Source organism: Terrapene carolina, unplaced genomic scaffold (assembly GCF_002925995.2).
Source record: "Terrapene carolina triunguis isolate 2854851 unplaced genomic scaffold, T_m_triunguis-2.0 Scaffold211, whole genome shotgun sequence".
Classification (NCBI taxonomy): Eukaryota; Metazoa; Chordata; order Testudines; family Emydidae; genus Terrapene; species Terrapene triunguis.
Window position 1 is genome coordinate 36,766,674 of NW_020664562.1, and position 27,784 is coordinate 36,794,457.

The window sequence follows — 27,784 nt, forward strand, 5'->3', positions numbered from 1 at the left end:
CCCCCCACCCCCAACGCACGCGGGTGCTGCGCTGCATCCTGGGAATTGTAGTCCCGCCCCTCCAAGCGCGAGAGCTCCCGTCGCGGTCGGCCGCCTCCAGCTCCCGCGATGCTTTGCGCGCGGCAAACCCCGGCTGTTCCTGGCGCCGGAAGAGAAGCGGGTCTCTTTGGGGCCGGCCATCTTGTGTGGTATCGCGAGCAGGGGGCTGGGGCCTGGGCAGCATCGGAGGAGGATCCCGCCGAGAGGGGCCCATCATGCCCGGACACCTGCAAGAAGGGTTCGGCTGCGTCGTCACCAACCGCTTTGACCAGCTCTTTGACGACGAGTCGGACCCCTTCGAGGTGCTGCGGGCGGCCGAGAGCCGGAGGAAGGAGAGCGGCGGCGGCGGCGGGAGCCAAGGGGGCGGCGGCGGCGGGGCCCGCAGCGGGCAGGCGGCCCAGGCCAACTCCTCTGGCGGGGTCGGCAGCGGGGGCTCGGGCCAGGCTGGGGGAGGCGGCGGCAGCAGCAGCGCGGCCAAGCAGCTGCGCAGGGAGTCACAGAAAGAGCGCAAGAACCCGCTGCCCCCCTTCGCTGCCTCGCCCGGGGGCGCCGGCGACCGCAGGGAGGAGGGCAGCGGGCAGCCCGCCGCGCCGCTTAGGAAGGAAGGTGAGCGGGGACGGCGGGCGGGGGAGGCGGCCCATGCGGCCCGCGCCCAAATACGCCAGGGCGGCGGGACCGGAGCGGGGGGAGTTTCAGGCGCGAGACATGCGGTAGCTCTCCCGGCCCTGGTGTGGGGCGGGAGGCTGTACCCCCCGATGCAGGGTTGAGAGTCTTTAAGCCCCCTTGGGCCTGCAGCTGTGCCGCTAGAAGCGGCGCGTCCCCCTCCCGGCCTAGTGAGGGAGAGCTGCCGCCCCTGGGTGACAGCCCGTCACCCCCACACGCGGCCGGCGGCCTGGCAGCACAGGCTGAACATTGGAGCCTCTAAAGCCCCAGGTGGGCCAGCCCCTGCTCGATCCCCATAGAGACACCACCTGCTCCTGGGGGTGGCGGGGTGGGGTAGTTGCAGGCCGTGGCCGCTGCTTCTCTACCCACGTGGGGGGAAGTGAGGCCTGTCGCACATGCTTGTTGGGAAGGAGGGGGCTGCATCTAAGTGGGGGTGAGGAGGTGGACCGAAGGCGCTCTAACCAGGTTAGTTGCTGGGGATGGATGGAGGAGGCTTGTGGTGACCCAACTATGCAGGGTTAGGAAAGAGGATTGAGTAGGACCTGCTGGTGCTTGTATGTTACCCAGTACTTGTGGCCCCGGAGCATTGCACCGACAGCCTGGATGACCCTGTTGACGATACGGGTCTGGGTGGGATGGCAGCCGCGTGTCGGGGAGGCCCGGCACGCTTAAAGTGTTGGGACGGAAAATTATCAGTCGAGTCTGTTTTTCCAAAGGGAGTTGCATCACTTTTCAAAGCACGGTAGCCGCGTGTTAGTGTTAGTGAAGCTGAGCTAATTATACCTGAGCCACGTGCGTTTTCAGTATGTTGTCGATCCCCTTCCCATAACGCAGTAGCCGAAGCTATCTGCCGCCGCCTTCCACCGGCTGGGAAGCTCAAAATGGAGCCGTTTAATTTGTGGTGCATCTGATGTCTTTATTTTTGTATGTTTGGACCCAGTTGTGGTAAAATTTTCATTGTTGAAGTGGGGTACTCACCGAACTGGCAAGAGAGGCATGAGTAAGGAAACATTTGGGAATATGATTTAGAGACTGATTAATAATCGTCTATTAAGCCTAAATTGCATCTCTAAGGACATGTCCCATTTAATAGTAAATGTAACACTCTTCTTCTGGGTTCTTTTCAGTATTAGTTCATAGCCTTTCAGATTCATTCTGAAATACTGTTTTGGTTTTTTTAAGAATAATTTGAATTTGGATTGAGATTAGTAATAAAAGTACATTGTCTTTCAGATGCGTTACTATTGAAGTTACATTTATTTATGAGTGTATGGTAAACATTTTTATGGACTGTAATAAAGTTTAATTTTTCTTATGAACAAGTGAAGGAATACGAAAATATAGTGACATTAAAATTAATGTCTTTGATTTACGTTTTTATGGGTTGATCCTGCAAATAAATGCTTAATTTTAAGCATGTGTATAGTTCATTGGCAGATAATATGGCACATTTCATCATTAGATCTCAAAGCACTTTAGGAAGGAAATCAGTATCATTATCCCTGTTTTACAGATGTCGAAACTGAGGCATAGGGAGGGAAGATACTTGCCAGGACAGTGATTGAGAGCTATTTATGTACATAAACTTCAGCACATGCATGATTGAAAGATTGTGGCCTAAATTTGTAATTCTCATCATATAATTTTTGAGTGCATTGAAAGTGTTTGGTAATATTTGGATAAAGAACTATTTGGCAAACTAATAAGTTAATTACGACTTAACCAAAACTAAATGAGCTCTTAAAAATCTTACTACCTACAGAAGAGTAGAAATAATTACAGTACTAAAGATTAACACATTGCATTTCTTTTTAAGAAAAAGTATATTGCAATATTGTCTCCGGGTGCTTTTTTTGAACTTTTGGTAAGTGCGAGAATAGCTTTTCCAAAATATGTCACTTTAACCAAGGAAATACTAAGTAATTCTGAGCAGTGGAATAACAGGTTTAGAAAATACCAACTGACAGTTACTAACCTGGTAGCTTTTTTTGGAAGACCAGCTATCATAAATTTGCTCTGTCTTCCCTTATGAAATAGATTTTTAAATGTGGGTAATACTCCTGATTAAAGCTACAGAACAGTAAGATTTTGACCCTTAAGACAACTATCATATTAAAAGGGCCTGACTTACTTTTGTTTCTTCCTGACCAACAGGGGCAAGTCCATTCACTGGAATAATAAAGGTAGAGGGAGTTTTAAACTTGGCATGTTGTATTAAGGAAAAATTCACTCATGATTGTAAGCATGCCTGATTTTCTATAGAACACAAATGTTTTATTTCACTTTTAATGGTATTCTTAATTTTATATGCTAGGATAAATTTGTATATTGGTACCTGTGTAAATACAAATGCCAGTCATAAATAGGCATAACATTGTCAAAACTGCCTCTCCAATATATTAGTCTCAAAATATAAGAGCTGAAGAACTGCACCTTCAGGAACTCATAAAAAAGGCTGCTAGAAATGAGGATTTTTGTGCTGAAAGCACTTGACTTGGACTTTTGAGATCTAAGTTCAATTCCAGGTTCTGCAACACATGTCCTATACGGCCTGAGACCAGTCACTTAATTTCTCTTTGCCTCACCTGTGCATCTGTAAAATTGGGATAATACTTCCTTTCCTCCAAAGAGTTCTATTAAAGTAAATCTCAGTGAGTTTAACTTCCATCTTTTCATATGGAAAAGGATTATTTAGCAAGAGTTTTGGGTCTTGAAAACATGTTTGTAGGGTAAGGAAGTTATTGTTCATTTGTGTGTGTTTGGCTTGGATATCATTACAAATGTGCTAGTTCTTATAGCTCCACCCAAATATAGCATTGCTTTTTCTGCAGGCGGTTGGCTTATTATAGAGATTGAAATTTGGCAGTTTTAAATTTGGGATCAAAGACAACATGGCTTGACTCTTATGAATAAGAGCCCACAAAACAGTAGGTTCATGGGGAATATGGCTATTGTTTTCATAGCTGAATCATAATTTTTTAATCTTTTTTTTTTACAGTTTCAGTGGATGTGTTGCTTTTTTTCTAATGTTGATATACATTGTTTTCCTGCTTGTTTTGATTTTATGTTAAAGCAGCTGATGTTTCATTGAAATGTTTTTTGTTTTGTTTTAAACCAGCTTTTGAATATTTTTAGCATTCTGAACTTTGCAATACAAAAGAGATTTGCATAAAAGCAGGGTTGCTTTTTCTTTGAGTTCTTTTGTCCCTTCTGATCATAACTTACGAAGTCATAATGGTCTTTATGACATAATATAGTTTTGATTATATCAATTAACTTAGTTCCACATAAGGAGTGAACAGCAGGAGGATATTAATACCAATAAACAAAGGTTCCTTTTTCATGAAAATAACCGTAGTAGTGTAAAATGGGGAAATGAAATATCTAAAATTCTCTTAACTAGAATGTGTTCAGGAGAGAAACAGAGAAATCAAGCTGTTTCTGTTGCTTTGAAATGATGTGGCTTGTTATGGAAGATAATGGCAGAGTGGGAAACGAGCTTATAACAAATTTGCTCTGGTGAACTGACTGTTTTCATTCTAAAGAGCAGTAAGCTAACTTTTTCTAAAAGAACAGTACCATACAATTGTCCATTTAGAGTCCTCCAGACATCCCACAGTGAAAAACTGGTGTAATGTCCCTTTAAAAGTGACCTGCAAATGGGAGTGGGGAAAGTGAGCTTCTGCAGGGAGAAAATAACTTATGCTGGTGGCACAAAGTGTTCCTAAAGTTTATAATGGTTTGGGTGAATCCTTTGCTGTCACAGAGCCAGAATAGCTGGTTCTACACCATTTGGTAGGCAGAGGGAAAAGTTTATCCATTGTATATCACAGTGGGGTCTCTGTCTATGAGTAGAGCGCCTAGGCAGCAAAGTAATACAAATAACAAACAATATCTGGGGTAGGAGGATGCTTGGTTAGAGCACAGGGGGCCCTGGCAATCTCCAGCCACTTTACCAGTCCTAGGATGAGTGAGGATGGAGCAGAAAGGTGATGTAAGGCACTTTCATCCATCCACACATCAGAGCAGAGCTCTAGTGCATCTGATGCAGATGCTGACTTTCTTTAATGTGGCACATCTGAAGCAGAGTTGCCAACTTTCATGTGATAAATAAGCACCGTGACTTTCACAATAAGCCAAAAATCAAGCTAATCCCATTTCAAAACAAGGCCAAAACGAGCCAATCCCTAAGAACCCCAACACTCTATGTGACTAGATCTCTTGCAGTCTGGGACTGTGGTGGGCCTGCTGTGCACCCGACTCTCTTGACACCCCTTGCCCCTGCTTGCCAGGAGCCAATAAAAAAAAAAAAGCCACGAGCTGCTACATTGTGGTAGTAAAAGGACAAAACATTACTTGTAAAAGGAAATCCTCCCAAACCCCTGGCCATCAGGAGATTGGAAGTAAAACCTAAATGTTAACACTGTATTGTGTCTTGCTTTTGTGCTGGTAGAGTCACAATTTCTTGGTTGCTCAGTAATTTGCTGATGCAGATTATCTACTATTTTAGGTATAAGACGAATTGGCAGACGGCCTGATCAGCAGCAGCAGCAGCAGCCTCAGGGTGAAGGCAAGCCTATTGAGAGGAGACAGGAGAGACGACCGCCTCGTGAACGCCGATTCGATAAACCTGCTGAAGAGAAGGGTGAAGGAGGGGAATTTTCTGTGGATAAGTAAGACTTTTTCATCTTGCAAACAATCTTTGTGATGATTTGGGTCAGTACTCTTATTTCCCTCTACTGGTGTACAAAATTAATAAAATCTTTGAGCTGGTTGGATCAGAATATTGGTATCTTAATTTTGTTTACAAATCTTTTCTGATGAAGTTATCATGCAAAGTAGAATAACGATCTTTATCGTTATTGCATGATTTTGTTTATATACTTGATCCAGATTACGGTGGACCCAAGGTCTAGTCTAAAGACACAGTTGAACTGATTTTAACTAAAGGTGGTTTTTTTTTTTGAACTTGTGCAGAACTCTGTTCTGACTCTCTTATAGGTCTAAATCAGTTTAGCTTATGTCAATTTACAGTTATTCAATTTACAGTCAAAAGCTAAACCTATAGATCAAGTTTTAAGCCATACAGGGGATTCTGTCAGTTTAATTAGAGGTTTTCAAACTGATTTTAGTTAGACCAATGCAACTTGTGTGTAGACAAGGCCTAAGTTATGTGAATTCCAAAATTGTGTGTTTTAAATATAGTGCCACCAGGTATTATAATTTTTAAGCAATTGTACCATAATGAAAACATCATTACTTTTTAAAGAAATAAGCTGGGGGAGAATGGCCATTATTAAAGAGAATATGTGGTTCTTGTGATATTTATTGTATTGCTTGCAAAAATATGGTTGATTATTAGATGAAATAAGGTATGCAGTTGACTTCTAAAGCATTGTTTCAGGATTTTAGAACTCAGGCTGCATTTAAAGTGCTATTTTTTCATATAGTAATTAGATCATAGTATGCCTAAATGGATGTTTATATTCGACTAACGATATACAGCATAGAGTTTAAAAACAAATATATTGAAAGGCTCTGTGAGCTGTGCTTTACATTTTGGAAATGTAAAATTTAATGGCCTCTGTTCTATGATAGACCCGTTATTGACCGACTTGTGCGTGGTCGTGGTGGTCCAGGCGGAAGAGGTGGACGTGGTGGACGTGGAATGGGCAGAGGAGATGGCTTTGACTCCCGTGGCAAGCGTGAATTTGACAGACATAGTGGAAGTGATAGATCGTAAGTCTTAAACTCTTCCTATTGTGTTTTTCTTTAGCCTTTAATAGAATACAAATCTTCATTTGCCTTTGAATTTCTGTATCCAGACACTATTATGTTAACTCAGTTTTGTTAGTGTTCTCTCACATTCCCATTTCAGTGGCCTAAAGCATGAGGATAAACGTGGTGGCAGCGGATCACACAACTGGGGAACCGTCAAAGATGAGCTAACGTTAGTAATCCGTAATTTCTTGAAATTTTAAATTAGAAAAATGTAAACAGGTCCCCAGTTTCCACTATTTATAAAATATAAAAAAAGTATTTGCCTCTCTAGAATTTGTATTTTTTGGTGGGAGTTTTTAAGTCTCCAGTGTTAGTGGAAACAGCATTACTTTGTTTTCTTAAAATCGGTTTTGAAACCTTATTAACACTTGACAAGCGCAAGGTTACCTAATAATTTGCTAGTAACATTTGAGGTTGACTCTAAGATGTTTTTCTTTTCCACTTTTTGAAAAGCAGTGATTGTCACTTTGCATCATTTTACATCTACACTTTTTCAAGGGCTTCGTTGTCTTTCTAGTCCTCAGTTTAATGCCTGGGTCAGTTTTACATTTGAGAAAGAGGCAGGGCACTTGAAGTATTGGGGATTGATACTAAGAGCAATACAAGTCTTGGGAAAATTGCCCAGAAAACTGCAGCAATTGGTCTTCTTAAATCTATAAAGAGACTCACGTTTTTCATGAAATAGTGAGAAAAGCTCAACTTCATGACTAAGGCTCTGTGTTTGACATGGATTCCATGACCTCCGTGACTTCTGCAGCGTCTGGTGTGTCTTGGCCAGGTGCGCCAGCTGCTGCTGGGGCAGTCTTGGGGGCCCCCCGTCCCCCAGCAGCAGGAGTTTGGGTGTGTGGGGGTTCCAGGGCTGGGGATAGAGGTTGGGGGTTGCTTGCCTTTGGGGGGGTGAGGGGGCGCTCCCCGGAAGGGCGACAGCAACTCCTTTCCCTCAGCTCCTGCAGGCACCGCCCTTGCAGCTTCCATTGGCCACAGTTCCCAGCCACTGGGAGCTGCAGAATCAAGGCTTGAGGTGGAGTGGAGGCAGCAGGTGGAGCTAGAAGCTGGGGTCCCTGCTTCCCAGGAGCAGGGTAGGGGAACCAGCCCCCCAGGGCCTCCCTCCCGAATTGCACCTTCCCACCTCTCCCCAAGTTTTAGTCAGGGGTATATAGTAAAAGTCATGGACAGGTCACAGGCCGTGAATTTGTTTACTGCCCGTGACCTGTCCATGCCTTACTAAAAATACCTGTGACTAAAACGTAGCCTTACTCATGACTATTAAGTGAGTCTGAGTTAGAGATTCAGTAACATCTTAGTAGTTTTAAACAGTTAGGTGGTGGTTTGAAGAAAAATCTCTTAATTGCAGTGATTTGGATCAGTCAAACGTGACTGAGGAAACACCAGAAGGAGAGGAACACCCACCTGCTGATTCTGAGAATAAGTGAGTACTATCTTTTTTACAACTTTCTTCAATTGCTTCACATACCATTTTTTAACTATTTTACTTTTTAGTTTCTTGGGTTCTTTGGCCATGGTGCCATTGGCATGAGCTGTTACCCATGGGACCATTGGTATTTCTTCCACAGATATGTAAATGGTCACAGTACTGTTGAAAGACTGGGGAGAAGAGGGGCATGTTCTAAACTACCTTTATTTCTAGATGTTTACATGTTAATGGTTCATCAACTACTAGGCCACCTTCAGATTTATTTTGCTAGTAATCTGTTAAATTATAGTTTTAATATGCTTCCAAAATAAGATCTTCAAATCAAAACAAAAAAACTTGAAAGCTACCCAGCCACATCTGAGCAGAGTAACTACGCAGGAAGAGATAGTTGGTAGGCAGCACTTCTTTTTACTTTTGGGTTTCCAAAATAGTTGTATTGATGATGGCCAAACTTCTGAAAATATTGCATGTCTCCCCAGTTCTGTTGCCGTGTGTATGTGTTATTTGCAGATAACTTGACTACTTTTAATTTAATTTAACTTAACCCTCAAAGAAAGAGGGAACCAGAGAATTGGAAATCAGTGATTTTTTTAACACCTGTTGGATTGGTTGAATAAAAGCAAGTGGCTATATAGGAAACAAGATAATCAGTAGTGGGACCTGGGGTTCATGAAAACGTAATGTGAAACTTTGATAAGATAATAAATGTAGTAGATGAATGAAATGTAGTTTGTCAATTTTAGTATGGCACGTGATACAATTCCATGTGACTTTCTCTTAAGAAATGACAACTGGATTAGAGGGTAACTCGGAGTATACATTTGTCTGAGAAAATTCTAATAAGGGATGTAGTACCAGTCAGTTTTCTCATTAATGACTTTGGGGATAGTCATAAAGAGGAGGGCAAAGTTTTATTATTCAGTGAGGAAATTTAGATAAGAACAGTCAGACCAAAGGTCCATCTAGCCCAGTATCCTGTCTTCCGATAGTGGTCAATGCCAGGTGCCCCAGAGGGAATGAACAGAACAGGAAATTATCAAGTGTCCTTGTCCATTCCTAAATTGAGTATTAAAGGCCAAATTTTGCCCCTGTAAGGCTGGGGAAGACTCCGGTACAGCAGAAGTGCAGTTTGCCCCATGTCCCATGCATCTCTGTTGTGGTGAAGATCCCCACCTTCTAGTATGTAGGTGAGCAGAAGTGGGGTCAGTGGATCCACCAGCAGATTTCCCGTGCACTAGGGATGGCAGGGAAGTGCTCAGGATATGGAACATCTTGATTGGTCCTCCAGAGCCTGAGGCGAGTGTATGTGATGCATTTCCAGGGATTTCTGGCTCAGTCTAACCACTTGCTGCATGCTGGTGTTTTGAGATTTGGCCCCTAAAACAACAAAACAGTAACACAAAAATCTGCTGTGGAAGGGAGACTTACTCAAGGTTAGAGTAGGGATCCACCCAACAGGGAGGGTTTACAGATAACTACATTTTCCACAGTGCTGCAGAATTGAGTATATGATGCACTAGATTCCCACTACCCAAAATGATAAATCAGTTGTTAATATAAAAATGTTCCTTAAAACAGATCATCTCTGAAACATTTGATGTGAAGTTGGGTGGATGAAAAACTGCATGCTTCTGTTTGTGGCTTTAATAGTAATACCTTTTAAATGTTAACATTTTGTTCTTTACCCAAAAGTAGCTCTTGACATCACCCAAAATGCTCAACTAGTAAGTCAGAACACAGTTTTGGAAAAATCAGCGTTGAGAGCACTAGTATGATAAACATATTATTGATAGATTTATTTAAAATAATTACATTGACGTAATCGGAGTTTTGGTACTGAGTCCATTTCTACTTGTTACAGCTGTTTAAACAGTTTGGTTCATGTTGAAGATCATTTTTACAGTGTGAATCACATGGAAGTCTTGCATTTGCCTCCCAGAATTGCATTCAATATATACTTTATAGGAAAACAATTATGTTAAACTAAAACCACTAATTTCAATAGCTGTAATGTTAAGCATATTTTGCTGGACGTGTTAGAAGCTTAGTTTGTCATTATTAAAGCTTGTGTTAAAAATGAAGTGTTACAAACCAAAACAGACTAATATTACTAATATTAAATATGCTTAACAGTTGATCAAACAATTTTTGCTTCTCCTGGAAGTTATTGGAGTAATATCCTATTCTAGCATGCGTCTGAGTAGCATACTAGTGTGAATCTCAGGTGAGCTGCATTTAGTGGAAATCAGGTTTCCCCTGCAGCATGGAGTAGCTTAGGTACCTTTGAAGCAGATCTGGAGTATAGAATGCTAAAGTAGGAGAAAGAAGTCTAGTAATTTTAATTTGGTCAAGTTTAGGTAAAAGATGGGTGGGATAGAAAATAAAAAAATAAGTTTGCAAGCTCAGACACTGCTGTACATTTTCAAAGAGCAGTACACACATTTATTAGTGTTCTTATTGAATTAGGATGTGTTTCTATTGAACCATGGGGTGGTTTACATAGAATTTCACCCTAAATTTGGAATAGCAATTTGTAATCTGTTTAAATAGCATGTAGACACTTTCCATTAGTAAAATATGCAGAATGCCAACAGAAGGGACGTCCTTAGCCAAATGGGGAAAAATAGGTAAAAGGTAACTCAGGCATTGGACAGTAAAGTTAACTGTGGATGTTAGTTTACATAAGCTTCATGGAACAGATTGGAAGGGAAATTATCCATTGGGAGGCTGCCCCCACCACCTGAGACAGCATAGAAAGTAGCATGGAAACTGGGAATTATGCAAAGAAGATAAGAGGTGGTTGGTCAAACAGGCTTGAGTGGGAGCATAAGATAACTGGATGAAAATGGAAATGATGTGGGTAAGTGGGGACTGATGTGTTCTCACGTAAATAGGGCTTCTGTTTGTACAGAGCTATATATATCTTGGAGTTTACACTGAACTCATTTACGTTCGATTTATTTTAAATGTTTGTTCAGCACTCTGGAAGCATGATCATACACTTCAACATTATTTTCCTTAATGTTCTTTAAACTATCAAATTAACAAGGGGTAAATAATTTTAATGAGAGAGGTTTATAGAAAGCTCTCTGAGATTTTTAAAACTTTAGAATGAGGTATTTGGTAAACTTCTTGTTGGAAATGGAGACTAGGGAGGCAAAACTAAACAAATCCAAACTAATTTGCTGCTAATGTATTATTTTGTTTATTCCTTTAGTTGTAAGTAAAGACCTTTGAATTCAATTTTCTCCTTCTGATTGATCTCATATTGAAGCCACTATGGCCGTATGATATGCCACAACTGATTATTTCAGTGTAGCATGAACTAACAGGAGAGGAATATACTTGAATTGAGAAAATTCTGTCTTGACCGCTAATAACTTCTAAAGTCCCTCTTTAGGCATAAGAACGGTCGTACCGGGTCAGACCAAAGGTCCATGTAGCCCAGTATATTGTCTACTGACAGTGGCCAATGCCAGGTGCCCCAGAGGGAGTGAACCTAACAGGCAATGATCAGGTGATCTCTCTTCTGCCATCCATCTCCATCCTCTGACAAACAGAGGCTAGGGACACCATTCCTTACCCATCCTGGCTAATAGCCATTAATGGACTTAACCACCATGAATTTATCCAGTTCTCTTTTAAACGCTGTTATAGTCCTAGCCTTTACAACGTCCTCAGGTAAGGCGTTCCACAAGTTGACTGTGCGCTGCGTGAAGAAGAACTTCCTTGTATTTGTTTTAAACCTGTTTAATACCAGTAGGCACATCATGACCTACTGGTATTTGTTAGAAAAGGCCAGTGCAGTGACTTACTGTAGCTTTTTGTATTGCTAGAGAATTTTCCAGTGCTGGAGGAAGAGACTAGTCTCTTGTTGTGTATTTTATTTATGAGGTGCAAAGCTGTCTTGATTCAATGGCAGTATGTATTACATCCAAAAAACCTACACTAAAAGAACATTAAGGTTGCAAAATCAAGCTCTCAAAATTAGAAAATGCCAGAATTAAGGCTGCCTGTGGAACCTTAATTTGGTGCTCTTGTGAGTATGCATTATGAAACAGTCCTTAATTACAAGAGCACACGACCTTTGCTTCATGCACAGGACAGACTGTGCTCTGGGGGATGAATCAGGGGGTTGTAGTTGTCTGTAAGGACCCCTACCTTGTTTGTAGTGGAAGTTGGAAGATGTACAGTGAATGAGGCATGGAACTGCAGGTAGAGAAAGGATGTGGTTAATACAGTTGAAAGCCACCCTGGAAAGATAGGTTCTATCCCTGCCTATGCCAGAGAGGAATTATATGACTCTGGGCAAATCGTGTAAACAAAAATTTTCATAGGCAGTTCTAGGTTTCTCATTTTCTGGTTACCCCATGAGACACCCAGTGTCTGAGTTGCAGCAATTGTGAGCACTTACAACTGCAACTGTTGTAAATGGGGGCTCTCCTTTGAATGTATAAAGTGCTATAAAAAACTAAGTAATATGAAAAAACAGGCCTTAAATGTAAATGAGGTAATACATTAAAATAAAAAATTAAATTAAAATTTGATGCCCAAAATTAGTTTACATTTCTGACAATTTTGGCTTTAATCTCTTTCTCAATGGATATAATGCTTACCTCACTTCACATGAGTGTTGTGAAGATAAAATTATTCATGTTTGTAAAGCAATATATTATCATAAGCACTATAGAAAGGGCCCAGAAGAAATTAATGATACTGTTTTCAGTACCGGGTTTGGATGAAGATAAAAAAGAAATATTGAATAGCTTCCTTATCAGTGAGTGCTGTTCATCCTGTGTTGAATGAGGCTGGGTCATATGGGGGAAAATATGTGATCATGTAATTAAAGACAGTATCATAATGCATATGCACGAGAGGGGCTAATGCTGTACAAGCAAACTTAATTTTGGAATTTCCTAACTTTTTGAGTGCTTGACTTTGTGACGTTAATGTTCTTTTAACATGATTTCTGGATGCAATTTCTTAAGTGTTTTTTTTTTTTTTTTAAGTTTAAAACTTGAAAGAAAAAAATCATGTGGAACTATATTGATAACCCTGCCTGTGGGTCATCAGCAGGTTGGGATCTTTAAATTCACAGTAGTCCTCTACTGCTTGAGCTAATAGAGTAACTGTGGTAATGGAAGAAGGTTGTGTACCTGCCATTAGAAGGAGATGGGGAGACACTTCGCTAGTTGGTTTCAGAAAGTTCACTCAGGAATAATTAAATCAATTCTAGGTTCTCTAAAGGCACATCTACACTACAAAGTTAAGTCAACCCTACGTTAGGTCGACTTACAGCACTGCAGTATTTACTGCAGTTTTTCATGTCCACGCTGCCGTCCTTCTGTGTGTGGTGTGTGTCCTCATTAGGAGTGCTTGCACTGACTGAAGAGGGGCAGTGTGGGGGGCTGAGAGCCTGGGCTCTCGGCTCGGTGCCAAGCTTCAAGCCGGAAGCTTGGCTGCTACCCAGGTTCTCAACTCCCCATGGAGCTCCCAGTTGGAGGCCAGCTACTGCCAGGGCTCTCAGCTCCCCACTCCCTGCGGCAGACAGTTACAGATGCTGCATCACCCAAACTACATCAACCTAAGCTGTATGCCTCTTGTCGAGGTGGATTTACTAGGTTGGTGTAGCAGGCAAGTTACGGTGGCAGGAGGAACACTGTGGTGTGTACGCTTACATAGTTAAGTTGATGTAAGCATGCCCTAAGAGAGTGTGCTTTAGTGGTTACAGACCCTTTTGCCCTTGATCCCCCCCAGCATCTACCTGCCACTTCTGCTCCTGTCCCCTTCCCTGCTACTCCTTGTTGCCTCTAGTCATCTTCCCTATACTTTTTTCCTATCTGCCAAGCATCACTTCTCTTATCATCCTCTTCTGCATTTGACCTTCTTCCTTTTCCATCCATGCTGCGTGGGCACCAGGAGGGGGTAGTATTGAGGGTGCAAGGCAGACATTCCTGTTTTTTAGTTCCAGTGCCCCTAGAGGCAGCATGCTTAGTTGCTCTTTGGGGATGGCACATGCAGTCTGGTCTCAGGAGCTGTGTCTTTGCTGAACATGTGCAAACTGAGATATTTTTGGAGGCTTATATCTTTCCACATCGGAGCAAATTTTCAGAGATGGCAAAAGGCATCCTGAAACCTGGGTAATCCTCCTTGCCAAATTTCAGATCCTTCCTCCAAAGCATGGAATAGTAGAGCTTCTTAGCAAAGTAGCTGAAAACAATTTTTTAAACATGGCCAAACATATTTTCCATAACCTTGTTCTTTGAAACAGCTGAACTGTTTCAGCTGAGTACTTAAGTCTGAGTCTTTGTTTAACATTAAAAAAAATACCTTTCCATTATCACACCAAAAATTAAGGTTACTAAATAACAAGAAACTTTCTCATTTAGTTGATGCTTTTATAGTATTTTACATATGCCTATGCACACTGTTCTCCCAAGAAGTCCAATGAAATGTAAATACTGAATGTTAGTGGTATCATTTGCCCTATATAAACATACTAGGTGAAATAGGTACAGCATTGTGTTCTCAGTATGGGTAATTAGAGCACAATCTGTTACTGAACACAGTGACCGAGTATTTAAAAGATACAAAATAGGGGTTTTTTTTGGCAGAGATCAGAGACACTTAGTGAGTGAAACTGCAATACTTTGTAAACAACTTAAGATCTGATTCCTATTATTGTTTCAAGGCAGGTGAGACTATAACTGTGATCTGGTGGAGGTGTAAACCATTTTGTGCATTTTAAGATTAGAAATTGAATGAAGAAACAATTATTAAAATACGTATTTGAAAAATTGCCAAGACTGAGAACAGTATATGATAGTGTCCCTCACTTAATTTGCTTGCCATCCCAGTCTTATTTTCATCATCTGCTAGGGGACATCTGAAAAACTGATTCCATGGCAAAAGGTAAAAATCTCATTTGCTGTGAAAAATAGCATTAATGTGGGTATAGGAATACATTGGGCCTTACTAACTTGAAACTGTTTACTGTGCTATACTCCCATTTTGTTGTTCAGAGGCACTTTGCTCTGCTGTTGCTGAGTTTTTATTTGTTGGTTAGGGTGGACATCCCATCTTACTTTTGAAAAGCAACACACCCTTTCTGTAGGGCAGAGTTCTGAAGATTTTCTACTCTGTATCCTAATAACTACTACTAAATCTTTGACACAATGAATTCCCCTATATTCTGATACTGATGCACTGTTTTTGGATTTGCTATGCATAGTTATTTAAAATATTAATGAATAGAAATTAAGTAATCATAATAAAAATGAATTTCATTCAGAGAGAATGAGGTGGAAGAGGTTAAGGAAGAAGGCCCAAAAGAAATGACCCTGGATGAATGGAAAGCTATTCAGAATAAGGATCGTGCAAAAGTTGAATTCAACATCCGTAAACCAAATGAGGGTGCTGATGGGCAATGGAAAAAAGGATTTGTTCTCCATAAGTCAAAGAGTGAGGAGGTAAAGTAAAACTTAATGGTATTCCAAAGTGCCTAGATCTCATGCTGTTAAAATATATTTACTGTTTGACGTGCAGATTTTATTTCTTGACGTGAAGATTATGGCAATAAAATTGCTGTTTAAAAGCAGGAATAGGGTGCTTTGCTACTAAAATTTTTAAGCAGCATAAATAAAACCGTTTAGTGCAGTCAGTTTCGGCTACTGGGCTGTCTCTTTTTAGCTTAGTGGGTATTATTTTTTTATCTACAAAAGTAGTGTGTTAAAACTCTGGAGAGGTACTGCAGTTTTGATAGGTTCATAAGGAAGTTCTTTTTGAGCATTTAAAATAAAACCATACCTTATCAACATGCAAGTGCATTTAAACAAATTATAGCTTAAACTTTGAAAGGCATTTGATCAAGTATCAAATAATACATTCAGTAATTTTTTATTGTTACTGTCATGCCCAAAGGTCTCAGTCAGGATACGAGCTCATTGTAGTAGGCCCTGTACAAACGTGTCTGAACATATAGGCCCTGTCTGTAACATCTAATTTCATAATGTCAGTATCCTGATGTTTTGCAGTGCTACCTAGAGCGCCTGTAAAGAATATTAAATTAAAGAAACTTGCTATTTTTCTGTAATGTTCATTCTAGTAACTGTTTTATGAACCAGAAACAGGGCAATCCAGTGTTGTGAAGAATCACAGTATCCAATCCCCACAATATCTAGCAGATTATCGGACCTCGCACACTGGTGTTAGAAGCTTCACAGATGCAAATTCCTTTGAATTTGCTTCCTCTCCTGAAACTTAAACGGCATCGTTTTGTAATGCGGACTAGCCAGTGGTTTAAAACAGCTTTGCAAACAGTCATTAAGGGGCTTTTTAGTTGGTCTTTGTTTTAAATATTAGCTTCAAAAAAGGATGAGTGACGTGGTCTGTGACAAGCCAAGGATCTAGAACTTTGTTCCGTAGTTTGCACTGACTCCCACTAAGCCAGTAAATTGTAATTACTCTCCTTAGTTTTTCTAATTGGATAAATTGATGCTCTCAACTTTTTACATCTGTCACTCTTGTTAAGTATACATACCCAATTTATTTTTCATAGAATTTAAACTACATGTATGGATAGATGAGCACTCTGGCCGCAGTTCGTCGTCTATAAAATGAGGGTACTAATACTAGCCTCTTGTTGAAGAGTACATTCTGAGACTAGGCAGTACTTGGATAATACTGTGATTGTGGCTATATAAGTGCTTAGATCTGTGTGCTGTTACAGACTCAGTACTTGCCATTTTACTTAAACTAAAGAATATTTAAAATTTGTCAATAAAAACACTTGAATGTGCATGGCATCAGTAGAAAAGACAGGTTTTTATTTTTTAGTTTAAATTTTGCCTCGCAGTATAGAAATAAACGGCTTTTCAGAAGAGTGAATTATTTTGGAATGACATCATTGGGAGTCCGTATTTTATGGGGGAAGTAAGTTGTAAGCTGGGGCAGTGACTGTCTCTTTTTGTTCTGTGTTTATATACTGCCCAGCACAGCGAGGTTCTGATCCATCACTTGGGCTCCTAGATGCTACAGTAACAAAAATAAAAAAAATAATTTCCTGGGTTAATTTGTTTCTATAAGACCCAGCTCTTGCTAGAAAGGCGAAGTGGAGAATGATGAGATTATACTAGGAAAAACTGACTTCCAAGGCATATAGACCATATAATTCTTTCAGAGAGAGAGAATTTTCTAATTGCCGTTAGATAATTGATTTTTTATTTACCTATATGTTTGTGTGTTAAGACAATCTAATATTATTTTGGAAGTTTAGCGGCTCTTGAAGTCATGCAGACAGTCTGGAACCTTTTTCTCTAAACCAGATCAGTTTGGTATCTGGCCAAGGAGACTTGAATTTTATTGTCTCCTCTAAAAATAAAATAAGGATAAAATACTGCGGCAATACTGTTGAGCACATGCAAAGGTATATACATACCATATCTTTTATCTTAATTAGTAACTGTCTTATTTTCTGGAGTTGCAATTTTTAATTTTTAAAAATTTATATAAAGACTCTCAGTATTTCAGCTCAACAAACGCCTCTCCCCATCCGTATTGATTTGTCACTGATTCAAAGAAGGGAGGTACATTTTTATTAGCTAAATATGGAAAGGGAGCTTTTCATAACATAGAAGTCCAGAATAGCAGTTGCATGAGCTCTCTACCAACGGATTGAGGAGTACAATAATCCAAAAGTTGTCAAACAGAATCCAGAAATCGATATTTGCGGCTATTTCCATTCCTCCTTCTTTCATACCACCTGATCAACCATGAAAGCATGAAATCTGATGATGTGATATGGAATAATTCACATTTAGGCCACTGGTGCAAACCTTGCTCTGATCGATAGCAATCAAAAGTTGCCATGCAATAGTGGTTTGGCTTGTGTGTATATATATATATATATGTTTGAGGTTTCAGTCCAGGTCCTTCTGGACTGTTGTGGACAATACAGATGATCACAGTGTGCCTCAATTGATAGTCTCAACAGAGTAATCAGGCATTGAATGGGCTTGGTGATGGAACAATTTTCAACCCTTCAAATACGTTTTGAGATAATTGGTGGGCAAGTGCCACCCTGAGTCTCTAAGGATAGAGGACTTAAGTGTCCAGTGCTCGCCATCTGCCTTAAAGTCATGAAAGAATTGCCCCCCATACCAACCTCAATTTTCTTGTTTGCTGTTTCAAGGAGTTACAGCCAAGCATTTATCTAGCTGTTTTATCCTTTTCAGATTTTCCATGAAACAGTAAAAAAACCGGTGGTTGTCTAGTAAAATTCACTCAAAAGTGACTCTCATTGTTAGATTTAAGATGAGATCTGTTGAATTTTGGGAATCTTGATCCAAATTCAATAAAACCCTTTCCACGTACACATTAAATTGGATTGTGTGACATAAAACAAATCTCAAATGTTGCCCTTCAGATTTGTTTTACTGAGTCATACACAAATTCTGTTGACATAGCTGAAAAATCAAAATGTAAATGGCATTGTAAAAAGGATTTAAAGTTTCAGGTTTAAATAATTTTAGTGGCGAAAGACTTGCTGGCAAATCAGTCCATATCATACATGTTTGCTATACAGATTGTTTGCTATGCTTCCAAGCTTTCTTGCCTGTCCTAATTTTCATAGTGAGAGATATAGTGTGGTGGGAGGTACCTGTAAAAGCTTTAAATTGTTTGTTGGAAAATACCTGAGATCTTTGAAAATTCAGAAAACTGTAAGTCCTCTTTGTAAACTTTTTCTGGTTCTTTTTTTTTTATGACCCTTTGTGAAAAACACAAGATTTCTTATATCAGCCTTACAGTTGGAACAGTGACCCACAAATCCAGACTATGTGTAGATATTTTTTTACCGGATGAGCAATACTTTAATATACCAGCTTAGGTTCTTATACTGTACAACTCAGTGTGGTGGCTGAGAACCTGAGATGTGAATTTGCATCTTTGTTTCCTCACTGGGTTTGCAGTTGTGGTATTTTAAATTTGACCACTGTTGAATCAAGATACGTCACTCCATGAATCTGCAATTGTACGCAGTCTTTTTCTCTTTGTGGGTACTTGTGTAGCCTTTTGTTGTTTCATGTACTCAGTGGCGTATGTATTCAGCGGGTTCACTTAACCTTAGTGTCTGGTATTTCTGTATGTAATGGAGTCTCATTTCTTCCTTTTTGTTTTTATACCTTTGGTGTGGACACACAACTTGCATCAGACAAAGGGGATGACAGAAATGCCGGGGAGTCCGCTGGAGTCTAATGAGGTACCAATCCTTTATAGCTGTAATTAGTGATATTTATCGTATATACTCATTCATTAGCCCGTTCGTTTATAAGCCTACCCCCCAAGATGGTTACGTAAAAATAGCAAAAACTGTATGTCCCTTTCATAAGCCAACCCTATATTTCAGGGGTTGGCACCCTAATGGGCCAGGAGCCAAAATTTAAGCCGCTAGCGGGCCTGGACGTTTTGTTTACCTGGAGCATTCACAGGCACAGAGCCCTTCAGCTCCCAGTGTCCGCGGTTTGCCGTTCCCAGCCAATGGGAGCTGAGGGGCTCCATCCCTGCAGACGCTTCCGGTGTAAAAAAAAAAAAAAAGACAATGTATTAGATACTCAATTCATGATTTCATAGAGTTTAAAATCATCAAATTTTGGTGTCGACCTGTTTATAAGCCGATCCCTGCTCTTTGATGCGTCACATTTTACCAAAAATATTCGGCTTATGAATGAGTATATCCGGTATGTTTTGATGTGACCTCCTTAATCAGCTAATCATTATATGAAAACATATGCAAGGAAATTAATAACAATAGAGCATATAATATATGGTATATAACTCTTCTGTCCATGCCTGGTGCCTTGCTGTGTATCATGAAACGGTCATACATAACTAGAATGTTTGCTCCCCACAAAATTACAACCCTTTGCTTCCTAAGTGTCTGCTTCTTTCATAAGTCCCTCTTACTTTTTTCATACCACGCCTTATACACAGAAGCCACCATCCTGAGATAGTCCATAAAGTTATTTTTCACAACCCACCTCAAGACCCACTTCTGCCGTGATGCCTACAGGAAATCATCAGCTGATAATGGCGAGATAGTGCCAGAGAGAATTGCTGTTTGTTCGTTCATACTTAGAATAGCTTTCAAAATGAGGTGGAAACATCAAGCCATGCATAAAATGTGCCGGTGTAATCATATGTTCTTATTACTATTGCCCTCATTTCCCTCCTGTTTTTTTACTCTTTTGTTAGTTTGTCTTAAATTAGATCATAAGTTCTTTTGAGCAGGGACAGTATCTTCATATATGTTTGTATAGAGCCTATCACAGTGAGGCCTTCCATGATCCTCATGGTGGGGCTTTTATGTGCTACCCAGTTTACTAAAAATAGATTCATTTTCTGATCTGTTATGCAGCCTCTGGTTGTTCAAGCCATAATGTGTATTTATTGCAATAGTTGAATCATCTCCTACCCCCCTCCCCCCCCAATCATAGTAGAAAATAATCGGTCTGAAGTCAACAAACATTTATTTTAACTTCAGCGAAAAAGGGGGGGATTATGTTCTCTTTGAAATTAAATTAAATCATTTAATGTTAACTGACAATTGCTATTTATGGCTCTTTATTCTGATAAAATCTGGTTTTGAATAAGCTAACTCGTTTGATAAAACTAATACTGTAACTGAAAACTTAATAGCCTACCAGAAGTAAGTACATTTTAGGAAGCCAGCTCAAAAAAGATGCATGTAAATGGCTTTGTAATGTTGATATAGTTTTCTAGACTTCCCACTGGTTTTGTTTTTTGTTTTTTAATGATTAATTGTATTATGCATGTGTTTGTTAATAACACCCCCAGCCTTACTGACTTGCCAATATACATTTTGGTACTGGTCCTTAGGATTCCTCAACACAATAAATGCTGAATACCTTGGGGGCCAACTAGCTCCAGAAGATTTTTTTTTAAGTATGCACTAATATGGCACAAGGTGAGGGCTCTTGTGTAATTTTCACTATAGCTCATGATACCAATTTGTTCTTTTTTAAGCATGGTATGTTCGCTGCCATCATGGTTGCAGTATATCGTGCGTACATCTAATCCATTGGCCATTTGGGGCAATGGTATGGTGGGTGAAGTACTATAAAACTTTTTTTCTTGGGTTTAGATAGTGCAGAGGGATATGCAAATAGAGAAAGTTAAAAAGCAGTCATGTTAAATATGCAAAGGTTATCGACACTCAATGAATAACAATTGAAATATAGAACTAGCAGGAGTCCTGGAAGAGGAAAGAGAGAACAATAGAAAATGAGATTCAGTATTGCCTTTTTATTGTTCTTAGTGAGAAAGATATGGATGCTAAGTAAATTCTTTCAGTTCTGTTTTCAGAAAAGCTAAATCAGCTCTTGTTCCTGTAATGGAATACAAGAAAGATCTAGGAATAGCCCAGTGTGTTCCATTTAAAGTTCTTTTGGCAAATGTTTCCTTTGCTGTATGCTAGCTTGTATGTTAGTGGAATTTCTGTATTATTCAAACAAAGTTGATCTATTTCTCATAAGGAGAAGAACCTGCTGGTTTCTTAATCTTAGACTCTGAACCTAGCATACTTATGTACTTGCGTAAAGCTAAGCTCATAGCTAAGTGATTGTAAGAGCAGGGCCTTAAATCGGAATTTTTTTTTAAGTGGTGTGGTGCATGCTTTCGTTTTAATTTTAGGCTCATGCTGAAGACTCTGTAATGGATCATCACTTCCGTAAACCAGCAAATGATATTACGTCCCAGCTGGAGATCAATTTTGGAGACCTTGGTCGCCCCGGACGTGGTGGCAGAGGCGGTAGAGGTGGCCGGGGGCGTGGTGGAAGGCCCGGGCGTGGAAGCAGAACTGACAAGGTAAGTAATCTGCTTAGATCCACAAATTATTTTCTTTTTAACAGTCTCTTTCCCAGCAAATTGGGTTAATAGATCATAAAGCTTTTCCAGAAATCTCTGCCATTTTTAGATAAGCCATTATTTTTAACATGAGTAGTTAACCACTGCAACAGTTTACCAAGGGGTGTGGTGAATTTTCCATCACTGACAAATTTTCAATCAAGATTGGGTGTTTTTCTAAAAGATATTTTCTAGGAATTATTTTTGGGAAGTTCTGTGGCCTGTGTTGTACGGGAGGCCAGACTAGATGATCAGTGGTCCATTCTGGCCTAGGAATCTGTGATATGTGTATTCTTTTTATAGAGATCATTGTTTTAGTAGTCCATCCTTCCTCCTCCTGTTGGAGCGGAGAAAGAGCTTGTCACAGCTAGGAAACACATAATCAGCACTTTTGAGGTACTTAAACTGCACAATTAGCATGTATCCCTGTAAGTTTCAGGTAAACTAGTTTTTCTACTAGAACTTAAGGATGTAACTTGGCAATGTTTTCATTATTGGCAAAATTGACTCTCAAATGTTAGCTCTGGTCAAGTGTAGGTAGTCTCTTGGTCTGTCCAAGGCCGTGGTCAAGTGTCTTGATGTTTTTGGTCTTTTGGCCTCGAGATGAAAACCTTGTCTTTGCTTCTGGGACCTTGAAGTGAAAAAATTCTTTCAGGTGTCATTATAGGTTACACGGTGCCTAGGAATGCTTTGTCATCTCTAATTGTCTATATTATCCCTGACACACAACTCACAGTTTATGGTTGCATTTTTTCCATTGACTCAGACATGTTCCAGAAGATGTAAATTTTCCTCTAGAAAAGTATGCAAAGGTAGCAGACTGTAGAAACCAGGTCTTCATGTTTTCACTTAAAATACTTCTTAATTCCCTCTACCTTTTCTTGTCCTCGGTAGACTTCCGTCATTACCGCTTTAGTAGTTTCTATTTTCCTGGTTTCTGCAACAATTCTCTCTCTCACTAGAAAGCGAAAGCACCTAGGGCTTGTCTGCATTAGAAGAACTGTACCAGTGTAACCCTAAAGCAAATCATCCCTGCTATAGATACAGTATGAGCAAGTTTAGTTGGTCATTTAACCAATTTAAGTGCATCTATGCTAGAGGTTTGCACCTTTTAAATTTATTTAGTTGCAGCACTGGTGTAATTTTTCAAATGTAGGCCAGCTTGTAGTCACTCCTTATTCAAAATACCTTGCTCACTTGCAACACTCACAGAAATCTGGTTTTCTTTTCTCTTCTGCATTAGCTCACTTGGATGTTTAGATTTAGTAGTTGGGAAATGATGCTACAAATGCTGTTGAATTGGGTTTTCTTTCCTTAGAATCATGCCCAAAATCCAGGTATTTCTTGTTCTAACTTGGTACTCCAGTATGACACCTAATTTCTTTGACTGTTTTTGTGATGGCATTCTTGAAGGCTTTCAGATCTTGCAGCTATTTTGTGTTGACTTTGTGTGTTTCCTTCCAGTTGGTGAAGGAGTTTGACGTGATCCACACACCCAATCAGGTTGGTGATTTACAATGATAGTGTTTTGTTTATTTTACCTTTGAATTAGGCTAGTCTATTGTGGAGACAATTGGTTTCTGCATGGATTGGCTTTTATGGCTTATCTTTTTAGTTTTGATGGAATGGAAAAACGGGAGGGCTAGAGACCTGGCATAGCAGATCCTTGCCCCACTGATGTCCATACTCCCAGCGATGGAGGGGTGTGTGTGTGTGGGGGGGGGGGTGTATATTTGGATTTTGGCATTTCTGCCCTTTCTGTTTGTTTGAAATTCCTTCTTTCTTGCAATTGCAGTTTGGATTTTTGGAACATTGGGTTGAGGTTGAAGCCTCTTCATTCCTAATTTAATCATTGCATCCTTATTCAGATGCAGCATAGCAACCTTCATAAAAGATGGTTGAAGATGTGCTTAAGGGACTCTTTAGTTCAGCTTTAGCTTGCCAATTGTTGCTTGGTGTATTTCAACTCTAGTATATGTTAGCACAGGTTTCCACTTGAACTCAGACTTGGGTTTAACAGAACTCTATTCCTCAAAAACTAGTCTTATTTAAATTCTGTGAATTCCCAAGAAACTTATTTTTCCCCAGTTCTATTGTATATCTCTGTGTTGGCATAAACAGTTACAGATTTTAAAGTGACAAAATATTTACATTTTCATCTATGAATAAAAACTATACAGTCAACAACACTGTTGTGACCCATCCCTTCATGCCATGACAAGACTTAGAATTTGTGTCAATATATGGCCACATCACAGGTTGTCACTTGGTTCATGTCTAAGGCTGTACTTCTAATAGAATGGGATCAGCCATATGCGCGCGCATGCATACATACATACATATATATATATATATACACACACACACACACACTTGTTTTATACCTTTTGAAAAACACATGGCACTATGAGATAGATGTACTATAACTATAGTGATGCCCAAAATGGATAACTGAATAGTGGAGTAGCAGCAGTAAAATGTTAGTGTGAGAGATCTGACAGTGTGATTTACTGTGGAAAAAATCATAGGAAATTTCAGTAAATTTATTTTGACTGTTTTATATACTACTTTGAAAACCCATTGTTTGGCATTTTAGCCATTTTCTTAACTTTAAGCTTCCAACTTGCTAGACACAAGTGTATCATTATGCATAACATTAAAAAAGACGAAAAGTGTAAAGATTAAAAACTTTGTGGTTCTCCAGTTAATTTCTATAATATGTTTTTCTTTCAGTCAAGTGCTTCTGCTCCTGATGTAGATGACCCAGAGGCTTTCCCAGCTCTGTCCTAAACTGGATGTCATAAGCCACCTCTGCCCCCTCGCTGGGCCCTCCTCTACGAGGCTTGCATGCTTAAGGATCCTAAACAACTAAGAAATTTAAAAATGAGACTGTCATTCATACCATTCACACCTAAAGACTGAATTTTATCTGTTTTGAAAATGAACTTCTCTCGCTACACAGAAGCAACAATATGGTAGTCAGTTTTGTATTTAGAAATGTAATGGTAGCAGGGATGTTTTCATAATTTTTTCAGAGATTATGCATTCTTCATGGATACTTTTTTGTATTGCTGCTTGAAAATATGCGTTTCCAAACTTGAAATATAGGTGTGAACAGTGTGTACCAGTTAAAGCTTTCACTTCATTTGTGTTTTTTAATTCGGGATTTTAGACGTTTTCTCCAAACTACAAACTGGTTTTTAAATATTGCACACTATTTCTGTTTCCTTTAATACCTACTTAGCAGATTTTTATCAACCCATGGTCAGTTGGGATACGTAGAATTTAATTTGGCAAATTGTTAGTACCATGTTAGTACCATGTGGAATACTATTCTGGAATACTTTAATTTAGTTTTTAATACTTAATTTCAGACTTGGAAAAACAGTCATTTTTCATCTATCTTTGGTAGTTTGTTGTGTATGCAGAATCTTTATACAAAGTTGATATCAAATACTTGAAAAATAGTCAAAGCACATTGGTTTTTGGTCAAGTACCTGCATATTGATCCAGCAGTGATGTGCAGATGATTGGTCTAAAAAGTTTTTTAAAATTATATTACACCTTTCACTCACTCTTTTTACCTTTATTCCTTTCTCCTTTCAACAAAACTAGATACTTTATTGGTAAACATTGTTTATCCTACTTAATATTATTCTTTGGGAAAGTATCCTCTAGACTGGGGCAATTCTAATTCTTTCTGTTCTACAGGACTGGGAGGTGGGAAAGGGAGCATCATCTATTTCTAATACAGTCTATTTAAATTTCATTTGGACTATGGAATTTTGGCAGTGCAGTATGTTTATATAAATACATCACCATCTGATGTATTTACACACTGTTCCATTAGCTGCAATTCTTGTTCTGAAGAGGAAAACAAAGGACACCATCTAGGTCTGGGAGGAGAATATTTGACTCATTTAAGTCAGAGAACAAATCTCTTCAATAGGAGACATCTGTGGTCTGCATGGGATACAAACCAAAAAAACCTTACCTTTTGCTCTAAATTTTGTTCTGAATTTTTGCTCCATTTCTTCACCCTTTGGTCTCTGATTACTCGCTGACAAATAAATGTTTTTCAGAGGGTGATTGTAAGAAGACCCGCTACGCCCTGTAGAAATTCCTTCTAGGTTAATTTAATCCCTGTGAACAGGAACATTACCACTTTCCAAATATGAAAGGACTTGAGAGAATGACTAATAAAAAAAGATTTCTTAGGTTTTTTCTTTTGTCTGCAGCATTTGTTAGGAGACTAGAAACAGGTTGCTCATTTTATTTAATGTTTTATTCTTAGAGCAGCTTTAAAATATTTGTAGTTTCTTAACCAGGTAGATAGAAAACAAATGGTAATGCCCTATTTTTTTAAAAGCTGTATAGGACAGGCAAAAAATATTGGAAACCTTTGGATATGAAACTTTTGCTGTTTAGCTGGCTTGCTTTATCTAAACTATTTTCTACCCAAAAAACCCCAATACACACTTGTGCTGATTTAAACAAATGTTAATACCATTGGATTAGACTCTTGTAGTGCACTCACTTATCAATTTAAAATAGTTGGCTCTGTGAAGGAGTACATTTTTCCAAACAGTGGATAGTAACATTTTTTGTTCCTGGATCAGACACTAAACATGTTTTACACAGGTGCTTAGCATTGGGGTATTCCAGTTCCTGGCACCAAGAGGTAAATCTTCATTAATTACTTGTGTTCCCTTTGTAATTGCACATTCCACACCATGGAATGTGTTGAAGGTTATAATGGCATCTGTCAATTAGGAATACAACTGTGCAAATAGCTTGATTTCCAGAATCACCTTAATTGAAAAGCTTTTGCTGTAATAGAACCCCTTCCACCCAAACTATATATTTGTGCTCTCCACCATGAATCTTAACTCTTTATCCAGACTACTCCTGTGCCAGTCGAGCATTTTGAGCCTTGCTACCCCGACATTGTCACAGAAGTTGTCTGCCTCTTTGCATATCAGAGTATAGAGCAATACCTTGAATAACATGTCAGGTATAATACACCTTTTAAAGACAGCCTGTACATAAAGTTGGTCCATCTGCTGTTCTGATAGATGTAAATTTGCCTCTTTTAGTCCATTTATGTCAAGAACTAAAACTGTGAAGTTATCTCTCTCTAATATTAGTGGGTGTTAACTGACATAAAGGTTTATTTTCATGCTCTTTTTAAAAATGTCCTGAAAACAGACATAAGAATCCATTTAGGTTCAGGCGTCTCTTCTAGTTTCTGTCCCAAGTGTTCTAAATCTTATGGTGGTAGTGCCCTGGCATATCCATTGCCAGCAATGGACTTTGCTTTGGGTAAATGTCTCCCTCCATTGAGTAGTTCCAATATTTGCTGTTGATGAGCTTCTCTTCAGTAACTTGTCTTGTCCTCTTGCTTGCTCATCATGCTGCCATGCTATGACCAGAGCTTGTTCATATTTAAAAAAGCTGGGTCAGAACAGAAAAGTTCACTCAATGTTTATGGAGGGAAATGGACAGAATCACAATACAGATTGGCTTATGATTGTACTAATTCAAAGGATTGAGCATGAAAGTTCATCTTATAACCTGAATACCATTGATCCTGATAGAAAATATTAAGATTGATAGATAAATACAAGTGTTGGCCTCATGGAAAAGGGCATAAACTATTTTAAGGAAAATTAAACAAGGATGATAAGCCTTTTTTTGTGGATATGGTGTCTGCACCTGTTACTTTCAAAGAGAAGAGATTACTGTCATTTGACCCAATACCTTTTGCCCAATGACATTGATTTGTATATCCATGTCCCTTAATAAATGCAGTACATATGCTTAGGACTGACCCTTCCAAGCATTTTCTAACCTATTTTATTATTGATTATAGGGATAGCTTCAACCTCATTTAGCCTCAGTATCCCTCCCACATCTACATTTATTTACGCTTGAAAAATTGCTAGT

At 39.3% G+C, this 27,784-nt stretch overlaps 1 protein-coding gene across 2 annotated transcripts; it reads left to right on the plus strand.

The window, feature by feature from the left end:
- Positions 1 to 138: 138 nt before the first annotated feature.
- LOC112115966 (plasminogen activator inhibitor 1 RNA-binding protein) lies at positions 139 to 27,536 on the plus strand. Of its 2 annotated transcripts, none has more exons than XM_026655847.1 (10): positions 139 to 645; positions 5,213 to 5,375; positions 6,301 to 6,441; positions 6,557 to 6,652; positions 7,838 to 7,912; positions 15,210 to 15,387; positions 19,128 to 19,175; positions 21,626 to 21,799; positions 23,303 to 23,341; positions 24,572 to 27,536. In XM_026655847.1, the coding sequence occupies exons 1-10, from the start codon at positions 255 to 257 to the stop codon at positions 24,626 to 24,628; spliced, it is 1,362 nt and encodes a 453-aa protein (XP_026511632.1). In that variant the 5' UTR covers positions 139 to 254; the 3' UTR covers positions 24,629 to 27,536. The 2 variants fall into 2 exon arrangements, with proteins under 2 accessions (XP_026511632.1, XP_026511633.1); XM_026655848.1 differs by having other exon boundaries at positions 6,581 to 6,652.
- The last annotated feature ends 248 nt before the right edge of the window (positions 27,537 to 27,784 follow it).

Excerpts from the sequence above, each read along its gene's own strand:
- LOC112115966 (XM_026655847.1), top strand. The coding sequence starts at position 255 with ATGCCCGGACACCTGCAAGAAGGGTTCGGCTGCGTCGTCACCAACCGC. Across the intron at positions 5,376-6,300 it reads GGGGAATTTTCTGTGGATAA|ACCCGTTATTGACCGACTTG; the intron begins GTAAGACTTTTT and ends GTTCTATGATAG. Across the intron at positions 6,653-7,837 it reads ACCGTCAAAGATGAGCTAAC|TGATTTGGATCAGTCAAACG; the intron begins GTTAGTAATCCG and ends TCTTAATTGCAG.